This window comes from Squalius cephalus, assembly GCF_949319135.1.
Source record: "Squalius cephalus genome assembly, chromosome: 8".
NCBI classification, from domain to species: domain Eukaryota; kingdom Metazoa; phylum Chordata; class Actinopteri; order Cypriniformes; family Leuciscidae; genus Squalius; species Squalius cephalus.
In genome coordinates this window covers 9,254,626-9,268,174 of record NC_137129.1, presented here as the reverse complement: position 1 = coordinate 9,268,174, position 13,549 = coordinate 9,254,626, and the positions used below count along the sequence as shown (strand labels likewise).

The following is a 13,549-nucleotide window of genomic DNA, read 5'->3' as shown; positions in this document are numbered from 1 at the left end:
TTTCTTTCACAGAGGGTCAAGAGGTGAAGGTGGGCGAGTACAACGCCATTGCAGATGTACTGGACCTTATCAACAACACCATCAGGTTCCAAGGTAGGAAAAGCCCCGTTTGTTTGTGTTTGCGGGTCAGCGTTTGAGTGAGAGAGAGACAGACGGTTCACACGCCTGCCAATGTTGTCTACCCACTGTTCTGTGTGTGGTCATCTGAATAATTCAGGAGTATTTTTTCTGTTTGGCCACATTGACATTCTTTTGTTTGTTTTGTTTCTTTATTCCCTGTATTTTTTTTTTAAATTGCCTCTGAGGAACACAGTGTTGGACAAGAAGTAAAACGTTTAATTGTCTTACTTTAACGGAGCTTGTTCAGAGGGAATCTGAAGGAATCATCTGGCATACTTAACTCTTTCCCCGCCATTGTTGAGATTTTCCATCATTTATGACAACACACTTCCCAGCCAATCGATGAGTTTTTCCAGAAAAACGTGTTTTTACTGTTATAGGGTAGGGCCGCAAACCAGAAGGAGCGGATAGAAGTTGTTAATGCTAAAGTAAGCTAATGTCATCAGCACGATGCAACAGCATACAAATCAAAACTGCCCAACGTTACTGAGAAAAATGCCGAAACCTGCAAAGAGGTAAAGGGCTGTGCAAGCTTTGTTATGTTGATGGACTCAATCTGTGTTGTAATTCCGGTCTGGCAAAGTCTTTGACAAAAACATGATTTTCTTAACTTTTTGTTAAAAATGTTTTTTTGAAGAAACGTACCCACATTCAAAGTGTTGATAAAAAAAAAAATGATGAATGAAGCTGAATAAAATGTTTTAGGCTATGTTCTTTCTTTTGATATATTCACTGTTTACATATTCATACAACAAATTATTCTGGGGGCCATGAAATATTTGTGTATGATATGATCAAAAATGCAACTTAAAAATAATACTCTGGCGGGAAAAGAGTTAAGAGAGGAAAAAATCTCCAAACACTCACCCCAACTGAGATTGCTTTCTAAATGAAAAAGAGTAAACCATTTGCTTTTGAGCTAATATTAGTAAAGCCTCACAGTTGTACATGAAATCACCAAGGTTGTCTAAGTCACGCAAATAACTCTTGACTCATTTTGATGACTCATTTGGTTTAAGTGCTCTACTGTCTTCCAACTTCTCATTATGATGTAAGATCTAATCACATCTTACATCACGGTCACCGTTTTTAAACCCATCCACAAATATTATTATATAACATTGTGCAGAAATAGAGCTAATACTGTATGTCACATGAATGGCATTTTAAAATCTTAGTCATTTAAATTACACAGGGAAATGTTGAGAGCTTTCTCTGAGATGACGTTCTTTGAGATGACTCCAAGAGTAACTGACTGTGAACCATCATGACTCTCGTAGGTGTTGAACCGCCGAAGGATCGGACGTTTGTGCGTCTGCAGCGCCGGCAAATAAACGTCCCTCTCTACAGCATCCTGTCTACCATCACTATCCTGGGCATGCTCATGGCAGGAGCCTTCCTCTTCTTTAACATCAAAAACCGCAACCACAGGTCAGGGCTGAGCGAGACTACGACAGGAAATAGTTCAAGAGTGAGACCTGAGTCTGAGACCACACTGGAAATCTGGGATCTTTTGTTTCATGTGGAAATCAGTTTTAGGATTTAAAAAAAAAATTTAAAATAGAAAAGTTATGATAGATAATTAACACAAAGTTTAAAAAAAAAAATCTTGAGCACCAAATCAGAATGATTTCTAAATGATCATGTGACACTGAAGACTGGAGTAATGACTGCTGAAAATTAATTATTAATATAATTATGTAATTATATTTTATTATGTATTATTCAGGATTTGTATTTTTGTCAGATATTCTTGATTCACAGAAGATGCTCTTTCATTCAATCTTTTATTTAAATTATTATTTTGCATAAACGTTTTAAAATAATGCAAAATAAAGGCATTTTTACTAGTGGTTTTGGGCTTTTGGATCCCACGGTATATATGATACAGTCATGGATGTAGATGCTCATTTAATTGCAGTTGTTAATAATAAATGAAATGTGAATATTTAATGTATCGGCTGTGTGCTTCCCTCCATCTTCAGGCTGATCAAAATGTCGAGTCCCTATATGAACAACCTGATCATTCTGGGTGGCCTGCTGTCGTACGCCTCCATTTTCCTCTTTGGTCTGGATGGATCTTTTGTGTCAGACAAGGAGTTTGAGACCCTCTGTACTGTGAGTAATGACTGATTTCTGTGAATCAGATATGAAAATGTCTAGACCATGGGTTAGTTGTCTTTTTTTTGTCCCGTAAGTGTTTTGAGTGTACATTTATGTGCTGTAATGGATAAATTGTCACAATGATAAGCAAACATATGATGAAATTGGAATTTTAGTTTGAAGGATATTGTTAATTATTCTAATTTAGAATTTCGTTGGTGTTGTAAACCAACATGACTAACCAGTGCTAGAGAAAACAAGCATTTGTGCAACTGGATGTCTGACTCAAAACCTTTTTGAGATTTCGATAGCTTCCCCTGTGCCAACCTCCACAGGGACAACTGTCCCTGGTCTCCTCTATATTTGAATCTGAACGCTTTTCACCTCTACTCAGGTTGTATCACCAAACTGAGTAAGCAGGATTGGATGTGTCTCGTCACGCCTCCACTGTCTGTTTGCATGTGACCATAATCCACCTTTTAATTATGAGGCTTTGGCTACTGCAGTAACTCCAGTCACAGGGGAAATATAGCTCACAAATGTGTTGAGCAGGGCACATGCTACCTGCCTGAGACGGGCTCTGTTCTCTACGGCCTGCGATATCAAGAATGGGGTGAATTTGGGCAATTAATATTCTTTTATCTTGGACTCAAAGACAAATGGTTAGGAATCAACAATAAGGACTTTTTCCGCTAATATATTTTGAACATTAGCAACATATTTTTGTGTCAGATGGAAATTAATTATTATATTTTCAATCAATTAGAAATTAATTATTTGTATTTTTAATGAATGTTTTCGGTCACACTTTAGATTGGGGGACGATTCTCACTATTAACTACGACTTTTGCCTCAATAAATTCCTAATTACTGCTTATTAATCGTTAGTAAGGTAGTTGTTAAGTTTAGGTATTGAGTAGGATTAAGGGATGTAGAATATGGTCATGCAGAAAAAGGCATTAATAAGTGCTCAATAAGTACTAATAAACAGCCAAAATTCTAGTAATATGCATACTATTAAGTAACTAGTTAATAGTGAGAATTGGACCCTAAACTAAAGTGCTAAAAAAGTTTTTTTTTTACCAATAAATACAGTTACAAGTTACAACAATCTAATTAAGGTTTATAAACTATAATATGTGACCATTTTTACAGATGCAACTATTAACATATCTGACAACTAATGACAACTATAAATTCATTATCACATGTTGAGTTAATTTAATTCAGTAGAATCCAGCGCAACACGCAATACATCACATAAAACCACATCAAATCTCAACAAAACAAGATGTAGTGACAGTCCTGCCTTATAGATGCTGAGAATTACTTTCCCGGAGGAGCTCAGAATAAAGAAGACTATATCTGTGGAAGAGGGTCAGAAGATGAAGAGAGAACAAAAAGAAAAGAAAAAAGCTTCAGGAACTTCTACAACTTGTCTACAACACACCTTGCCCACCCGATTTGCTTTCTAATAGTAGAAGTCGGATCACTATATTTTTATGGTTTTGCAGTTTCTGCTGCTTTGTATTCTATAGACTGGTGTTACAGTCTAACCTTGGCTTTTGGGGTAGCATTCCAGTGCCTAACTATTGGTTTGTAACAACCATGTTTTACTTTCACATTTAACGTTTTTAGGTCCGTACATGGATCCTCATTGTGGGTTACACAACAGCATTTGGCGCCATGTTTGCGAAGACCTGGAGAGTGCACGCCATCTTCAAGAATGTAAAGATGAAGAAGAAGGTGAGAAATAGACTTTCAAAGCATTTCAGTTACAACATAGCACTCTATTTATATCTTAAAGTAAACCTGACAAAGCAACATTACAGGTTCAGGTCACACTAGCGAAAACAAATATACCCTTTCAAATTATCATTATCATGATCAATGAAAATGATTCAATTTCATTAATAATATACTGGAAACAGATACTCTACCGTTCAAAAGTTTAGGGTCAGTAAATGTTTTTGTTTTTGAAAATGTTCTCATGCTCACTAAGGAATACAAAACTATTGTGAGATATTATTACAATTTTAAATAACTGTTTTCTAAATAATATATTTAAAAAAAAAAAAAATTATTCCTGTGATGGCAAAGCTGAATTTTCAGCATCATTACTCCACTCTTCAGTGTCACATGATCCTTCAGAAATCATTCTAATATGCTGATTTTGCTGCTCAAGAAACATTTCTTATTATTTTACAATTGTGCTGCTTAATATATAGTGTATATATTTTTTAAAACCATGATACATTTTTACAGGATTCTGTGATGAATACAAAGTTCAAAAGAACAGCATTTATTTGAAATAGAAACTTTTGTAACATTATAAATGTCTTTACTGTTACTTTTTATCAATGTAATGTGCATTGCTGATCAAAACTATTCATTTCTTTTAAAAACATCTTACTGACCCCAAACTTTTGGTCATATGGCAGGATTAATTGGGTTCCAGTGTGGCAGAACACACAAGAACTGGTATCATTTGTCATCTGCCTTATAATGATCACATTTCACTGTTTTATGATAAGATTTTTATATATTTTTAAGAATTATAATACAAAAAAAAAAAAAAAAACAGAACTTGATGAAATTATACTGCAGTTTATACATGGATGTTGTAATGGAGATGTACAGTAGATGATGAGATGGAGAAACAATGAAAGAGAGAGATATTTGTAGAAGGAGAGACAGGTTCCATGCTTAAAGCATCATGGGAAAGCAATGTTGCCACTGGGCTGTCAGCTGTCTAATTTTTCAACTGCCAAAAAAGCTAAAACATAGAAATCCACTCTTCACTGAAGGTCAGTTTGCAGTCTCCATGCTCACTTTCCTGACATATCAAGAACTAACCAATGAATCTCTGATCTCTTCTAAAGAACAATGTCTTCCTGCTCCGCTAGACACGATCTTCACAAGTCTGCGTGTGAATTTCCTCCGCAAGAAAAAGCATCCCACTATGGGGAAGTGTGCGCACAAGCGCATCCATGCAGGTCTTTAACACAACAGATTCGTGCATGCACACTGACCTCCTTTCATACGCTCTTTCTCTCCCTGCTCTTGTTTTTCAATGCAGCGTAAGAATGTGGCGAGTGAGGCAGCTGATACTGTATGACAGTGCTGTAAAGGATGGCTAGCCACAGCTCCAGCACCCTGCTGGCCATCTTTATTAATAGAGCTCACAGCCTGCTTCCACTGCTGCAGTCAGAATCAGTGGCATGATTTCAAGCAGAATATATACAGAAAGAGAGAGCAAGACAGAGGGTGATAAACAATGCTGCAGGTAAACTAGGTAACCGAGAGAACTCATAACTTCAAAGGAATCTTCCTATATTAGGGATGTCCCAAGCCGATCTCAGGGATTGGTATCAGGGCATGTTTTTTAACTGATCGGTATTGGCTATCCAAAGCCCGATCCTTTATTTTTCGTCAACTGTCAAGCAGGTGTTGTGCAGTAGGTGGCAGTATGCCCCTTCAAGGGGGTTTGGCAGCCGCCTTTAAAATTAAACGAAGAACCGCAAATGTGCATGCATGACGCACGAGAACCAGTAAGGTCTGTTTTTAACGTGTATCACATGTACGATCGAGCTTCCGTGTTTAGCATATTTGATGTGCACTTTTTTTAACAAAGTAAGTTATTTATTTATTTAACCCTTTCGGTGCTAAAAATTCTAGCTAAGCCCCCAGCATTTTTTAAGCCGACCGGTATTTTACAACGTATACGCTGATTTCACGCAGCCGTTATTTTGAAATCGAAAGCGAGGCTCCGGTGGGAAGAAAACCGGAAGTGTCGCCTTTAATCACAGGAGAACCGTGAATGCGATGGCGTATAGAGAGCCTAAGTCCCTCCCCTTCCGGTCGACCACCATGGGACCTTATTTCGGAAAAATATTGTATGGTAGTCAATGGCGAGAGACAACAAATATTTTGATCTCGTTTGAATTGTGCCCTGATTTACACATATGATGTTTGTCAATTTAAAAGATACATTTTAAAGTCAAGAAAGTCGCAGCTTGATGTAAAACTGCTGAGGTATAAGACTGTGAAAATACGTAATTACAAAGACTACAAACCCAGAAGGCGGACATGCGACGTCATACCTTTTCTCTCAATGAATGAAGCTAACTTTACTGAAGCTAACGTCTGTCATGTTTTCTATAGTCTTACATTATAATCGTAACGTTACGCCGTCATGCCTGAGTGTTTTGAGACAGAATCATAAATAGGACAGAATACACACATACGAGCAACGGATCTTGTGACGTACATAGTGCGAGACGAGAGATGTAGTTCACAAGGTTATAATCGTTAACGAAAACTAACGAAAAAACGAAAACTAGGTGGGAAAAAACATTGTCGTTAACTGAAATAAAAATAAAAACGAGGCATTACAAAAAAACGATAACTAACTAAAACTGTAATGTGTGTTTGGCAAAACTAACTAAAATAAAATAAAATTATAGAGTAAATGTCCTTAGTTTTCGTCTTTGTCAAGGTCTTTCATTTTTTAACGCTATTTAAAACACGCAGCGTATTCGTTCAGCTGCATTTCCTTTCCCTGCTCTCCCTCCGTCTCTGTCACTCATGCGTCTCTCACATGCGCGCGCGCACACACACTCACACACACACACACACACACACACACAGCCCCTCCGTGCACACCGTCTCCATGAGAACGAGTCGAGTGTTCGTTCGATGTTGAAAGCAAGTTCGCTAAAGGTTAGTATCTGTATCTCGTGAACACCTTACAATCACACATTAAAAAGTGGTATCAAAATATTTTAAATTCTGAATATAATTTTGTCAGTGTGTTAATGTCGACCCGAGAAGCGATTGCGCCTTTTTTTAGAAAGTTAACTAGTCGCAAGTTTGAGGTAAAATGCACTTTTTGGTTGTGGTTGTCGATGTCAAAACACTATATAAGCTTTGATTCAAATATTAAATAATGTTATGTCATTTTTTTACTTTTACACTTAATGTTTGCTGCTTCAATCCAGATGAGTAGGCTATTGACTGTAGGGAAAGTGGGGTGAGTTGTGCCAGTTTTTACTCAAAGTGACTTTAAAGTGAGGCCATGGCAGTAATTCCTTCAACTTAACGATGTACATATATTTCAGGATGTGGTGCATCCCTGAGAACAATAACTTTGGATCTGAAATAAATAGTTTCAGAAATATAGCTTTTGGGGAAAAAGTGGTCTCATGGCACAACTTGCCCCTGGTGCGGGGTAAGTTGTGCCTTTAGGGGAATACATTGGGGTAAATTGTGCCAGTGATTTCTGAAGTAAAACAGAACATTTTAATGTTATGAACTGTAATGCTATATGAAAGCAAGACAAATTCAATACAAAATTACTCATTTAAGGTTTATTTTAGATATTGTCACCCTGGAAAACCATAGCATGCGTTTTTCCTACTATGGTCAATTGCATAGGGATTTTGTATTGAACATAACTCTGGATCACAGTGTCATAGAGACAAGGGGGCGGGCTCATTTTACTCAGACGACCAATCAGTCTCTCAGGATCATTGTGAAGCTATCAAGCTACGCCCTAGCAACCATTTAGAGCACCATAGCAACACAATATATGATATTTGTGACTCATTTCAGGCAAAAAGGCTTTGGCAGTAGATGCCTGTTGACATAGCGCTGTCTGTCAATTATGTAACATATAAGAATAAAGTGACTAGGCTAATTTCTAAACATACTATTGTGACATAGGCCACTTAAAAACGGAATAAAACTTCTCTTTAATAATGTAGTGCAAACTCAAAACTGAAATCAGTGTTAGCTAAATTAAACAAATAGCAGGAAGGCCTAAGTCAAACAATGATGAGGCATGCCCATCTCCTCACTTCTCAAGATTATCCCCTGTGAGTATGTAGGTCTAGGTGGTCTGGATCTGGCACAACTTAACCCAGGCCCTTTGGCACAAATCACCCCGGACCCACAAGTTTGAAAAACTAGCATGATCCAGCAGTTAAGAGCTAACATCATGCTAACTGTATAGACTCATTGTGTAGCCTACTAAAGCACTAAAACATGTGTGAAATGTTTTCAAACTTGTCTATAATTTTTCAGACACTACAATCAAAAAACCTTAATCATAGAAATTTTACTTTGAAAGGGAAAAAACTGTTTTTTTGCACTAAAATGTGCTTAACTCTCATGCCATGTGTCTCTCTTCTTTGGAGGATGAGTAAAAGTGATTGCTTTTCAAAATTATGTGGTCACATGACCAATTTCTTCTATGGTTTTCCAGAAACAAGGGGTGAAACTACTCCCCCCCCCCCTGGCACAAATCACCCCACTCTCCCCATAGGGTAAATTTAGTATAGGGTGTGAAAATTGTACAGCTGTGGTATTTGTATAGGGTGTGAATTCTGTATAGAAGATGTGTAGATTTTTGGTACAGTGTGTGGATTTTGTAAGAGGTAAAGGAATTTCAATGGGGTGTGAATTTTTTTCTAAAATTGTATTATGTTTTTATTATTACACAATACTTTTTCCGACTTTTTTGAATCTTGCCCCTGACAAATAACCCAAATTACAAAAAAAGACTAAAACTAACACTAAAACTAATAAAAACTAAACTAAAACTAAGCATTTTCAAAAAATAAAAACTAAACTAAACTAGCAAACCTACTTTAAAAACTAATTAAAACTAAACTGAATTTGAAAACAAAAAGTCAAAACGAAATAAAAATAAAAACTAATGAAAAATGCAAAACTATAATAACCCTGGTAGTTCATTGAGCGATTTTCACATAAAACTAAACGTTACTCTTCTGTTTTATGACAAACTGCGACTTTCTTGACCTTCATAATTACCTTTTAAATTGACAAACATCATATGTGTAGTTCAGGGCACAGTTCAGACGGAATAAAAAGATAAGTTATCTCTCGCCATTGACTTCCATACATATTTTTTCCGAAATAAGGTCCCATGAGCCGGAAGCGGAGGGGCGGGACTTAGGCTCTCTATTGTTGTGTTTAATGATGTTGTGTCAATTCTAAAACTGTACATACATTTCTTTTATACTTTAGACTATATACAGTGAAATTCATTTATAAATAAATTTTTTTTTTAATATAATTCAGAAAGTAAAAAAAGAAGCAGGAATGAACTATATACATATCCTATATTGGATATTAACATCCAATAGTGTAAATCGCGGCAGCAGCTTCAGGTTGGTAGTCCAAAGGCATTGTTGTTTATCTTTACTTCCAGGGTTTTTCCCACCGGAGCCTCACTTTCGATTTCAAAATGGTGGCTGCGTGAAATCAGCGTATTACCTTATTATTTCCATGGTGACGTGTCATGCTTGTCATGTGACACACCGCAGCCACAACAGTGCTGGATAATAGATGTATTGCTTTTAATACGTTTTTCGTTTTTTATTAAACATATTCACAAACTTGTTAACTATATCATGAACTATCTGATATTCCGATTCTCAAATATGTGTACGTGAGTGTGTTTTGTCATTTAAAAACCTTTTATAATGATCATGTTAGTTGATCTATGACATGCGATGGCACCGCCATGTTAGTTTGCTCTGCAATTCAGAGAATCGGATCACGAAAATTCATCCACTTCTCCCGAAATACACGAAAGTAAGTGACCGGTGAAGAGGGAGAAGAATAGAGCAAACTATATAGTTACCTATACAATGTGTATCAGATCACGTCATCAAATTACAATACAAAGGATTACTATTGCCGCTTCCATAGATGTACAATACAAATGTATTGTTTTGCTAGTACTTATGTGTATTTAAATGTCTGAAACCTAAAATAAACCATATGTGGTTGAAAACACGGAATAGTTGTCATATGTCAAGCGCTGAGCGCGTCTGTCTGTGGCTCAGCTCCAGCTAAAACACCAAAGCACCTTTAAATTTAGCAGTTGATCACATGATGCACTGAACGTTCAAATCACACCGGTGTGATAATATGCGCCAAAGGGTTAAGATATATGAGAGAGAGAGTATCTTATTATTAGGTTAAATATAATTACTAAATAATAATATTGTTACTATAAATGTAATTACTGTAGTAATTGTTATATTGGAATTACTCTGTAGTGATAGATGCCCCTTTTTTACATTTGAGCTCCTGCCCTTGAGAAACTCTCTGCACATCCCTGTATACATTGGATTGATTTTAATAACTTTAATGTACTTGAATTGCACTGAACACTTACAAGTATCGGATCGAGGCTCAGTAAACTGAATATCCAGTGACTGATCAGATCGGAGGCACAAAAAAACTTGATCGGGACATTCCTAATTATTTATAGCCTATACTGTTGTAGTGTTTATTAACTCTTTCCCCGCCAGCATTTAGTTTTTTTTTAAATTGCTAGCCGCCGCCAGCGTTTTTGATCATTTTCACAAAAAGAACAGTCCCTCTGCTTTTAAACAAATAAAAAAACGCTTTATTCTAGCTTCATGAAGTCGAACACATTGCAATGTATACAGTATGTCAAAATCTATTTTATTTATTTTAATTTTAATTAAGGAACAACAAAAATCCTGTCATCCCTGATAACAGATGTCCAATCAAACGTTTAGAAGGAGTATGTGATGTAATTCCAGCTTGATACATTGAATGTCAGTTTTTTTTTCCTGGTGTCTTCTCTTCAATTGCACTTTCACACTCAATTAGCAGTTCTTAACTAGACCCACTGCATATAAATAAATTCAGAGACAGGTAATGCCCAGGCTCAGGGCTTTAATTCCCTCTGGCACTTCAGTGTGCAGGAAGCTGGCAGTGAGCGGACTCCCGCTCCACACAGTGATGGACTGCTGGGCTTTGGCACTCTAAAGTGATGGCTGCTGTCAGGACTGTGTTTTGTGAGTGTGCATGTGGGTGTGCCATCTCTTTATCAAGCTGAGAAGCAGTCTCACAGTATGTGACTCCGCGGACAGCCCATCGCAAATCAGCCGCCGCTCGGTGCGGGTCCGGTGGTCTGAGCGGTCTGTTACAGTCTCTCCCTCAGGGCGCAGCGAGGGTTAAGTCAATCACCTCTGTGGACCGTGAAGAAACAAAGGGAGATGAAGCAGATACACACACAAGCTTGCTTTCACAGCACACAGTGATGTTTGCTTTAGTTGTTTCTTTTTTTGTATACATGTTTTTAGTTTAACGTAGGTATATATATATTCTCTAAAATTTGTTGGACCACAGATTTTTAGTCTTAGAGTCATTATTTACTCACCCTCATGTCACTCCAAACCTGGATGATTTTTATTCTGTGCAACACAAAAAAGATACTCAGTGTTTTTATGTCCATACAGTGAAAGTCTAAGGAATCCAGTGTTGTTTTGGACCCCACTGACTTTCATTACATGGACAAAAATGGTTCAAATGTTCTGAAATCCTTCCTCGTTGCATTTTTCATGCAATTATATTGGGACTGAAAACAACAACAACAAAAACTTTATCATGAAACCATTAAAAAATCCAGAGAGCTGTTATTGAGTCAGTGAGATGAATAAATTCTTTCATGAATCAGACATTGTTGCTTCTCTCAAGGTGAGCTAGGGCGGAAAAATCTTAGAGCTTAGTATCATTGCTATATTGTTATAATTTTTGTTCATATTTTGAATTATATTCTATTTACATATTTTCTTTTTGCACTAAACTGTGTTTTGTCATTTTTATTTATTAGTTTTAGTGTATTTAGTTTTAGTTATTTAATTGTGTTAAATTAAACTAAATGGAAATGAGACATGTTTGGCAACTTGCTGAAATAAAATAAGCGTTTTATTTTAGTTAACATTTATTTCAATTAATACAATTTTTTAACTATTGTTTTTGGTTTAGTTAAAGATAATAACCCTGCTTCAGAAGACTTGATATATAACGCATGAGTTATATGGAACACTTTATGATACATTTACAGTATGGTGCTTTTACATAATTTTAAGAAGCATGAAATACTTGATTTTGACTTCTTGACTTGAAAGACTACATTTTTAGGTGAACTACCCCTTTAAGCCGTCAATTTCTTTGGTCTATCAGTCTGATTCTTCCTCTTTTTTTTTGTTTATTTTATCTGAATATACAGTTAGAATTATTTTTGGGGGTGCAGAATAAGTTAAAATATTCATTATTTTATGACATAAACCTACGTACACATCCACATACTGCATAATGCATCATTCAGACTGCATTATGGAACATACACTGTCACAAATAGATGGCATCAGAGATGTGTGCATCTGTAAATTCAATCAGACACAAGCACATGATGGCCTGCATAACATAGACTGAGCACAAACACAATCTGACACTAATGCACCACATGCTCTTGTAGACCTGCTGCAATAATCTTGTACAAACGGTGAGCAATTTGAACTGTGAATACAAAAGCTTAAACTATTGGGTCTTAAAACCAAGTGTTATTGGTTTACAAGCTCATGATTAGCGCCATTAAAGGTGAAGTGTGTCATTCTTTCGATGTTAAAGCACTACTTACCTGTTAAACGTGCACAGATGTCTATAATTAGGCCAGATGCAACAGTGTTTGCTTAAACTTTAAGGGGATACTTTAGCAAATTTCTAATGGCAGATGGGGGTGAAAAGTAGTTTTTTAGTTTAAAAACAGTTATTTCTTTTTCCATTTTTTATACCTATGACCTAGACAGAGTCTTCTGAGAATCAATTGTAATTATTTTTTTGGAGGGTATATTTACAATTGCCATCTTTCTGGCAAAGGCTATTTACACTAACTCTGCCCGCCTTCCTGGTTAGGCCAGAAAGAATGACAAAAGAAGCCACTCCAGCAACCGGTAGAGTAGAGACTCTCCATTTAGGTTTTGATGTGAATTTGAAATTCGAATCCATGTATTTCTGATCCTATTCTTCTCCCTTTTCCCATCGCATATCACCTCAAAGAAGTGATTGTTACATCAAAAATAAAGAATATATTCCAAAAGTTGAAATAAAGTTCCTATCAGGAAGTCCTGAAATTTGATTAATTCATTATTTTAATACATATAATAATATATACTGTTGTTATTTTTGTTATTATTGCACACTCTTTTATAATGTACTACAATACACTGAGGTGCAAACTGTATCTGACACTATTTGCACAAACTATGAATAGTTACAGTTAGTGCAAAGAAAAGGCTGCTATTTTCACTTAGTAAATAACTTATTTGCTATTGCAAACAACTTAAACTTAATTTTTAAGTTCAGGTGCTATTTGTAGCCGTAAAAATGTGGGGTGGGGGATTTAGGACTGCTATTCGTATTTGATCCATCATCACCTTCCGTTTGCTGAGATAAAAGGAGATTTTGTGCAATAAAG

At 36.3% G+C, this 13,549-nt stretch overlaps 1 protein-coding gene across 1 annotated transcript in view; it reads left to right on the top strand.

Annotated features, from left to right (window-relative positions):
* Positions 1–13,549, top strand: part of gabbr2 (gamma-aminobutyric acid (GABA) B receptor, 2) — a 199,542-nt gene that overhangs the window by 148,442 nt on the left and 37,551 nt on the right. The window contains exons 9-12 of the mRNA XM_079877842.1: positions 13–93; positions 1,401–1,551; positions 2,106–2,238; positions 3,862–3,969. Coding sequence (XP_079733968.1) covers positions 13–93; positions 1,401–1,551; positions 2,106–2,238; positions 3,862–3,969 — 473 coding nt within the window. The remainder of the gene's footprint in view (positions 1–12; positions 94–1,400; positions 1,552–2,105; positions 2,239–3,861; positions 3,970–13,549) is intronic.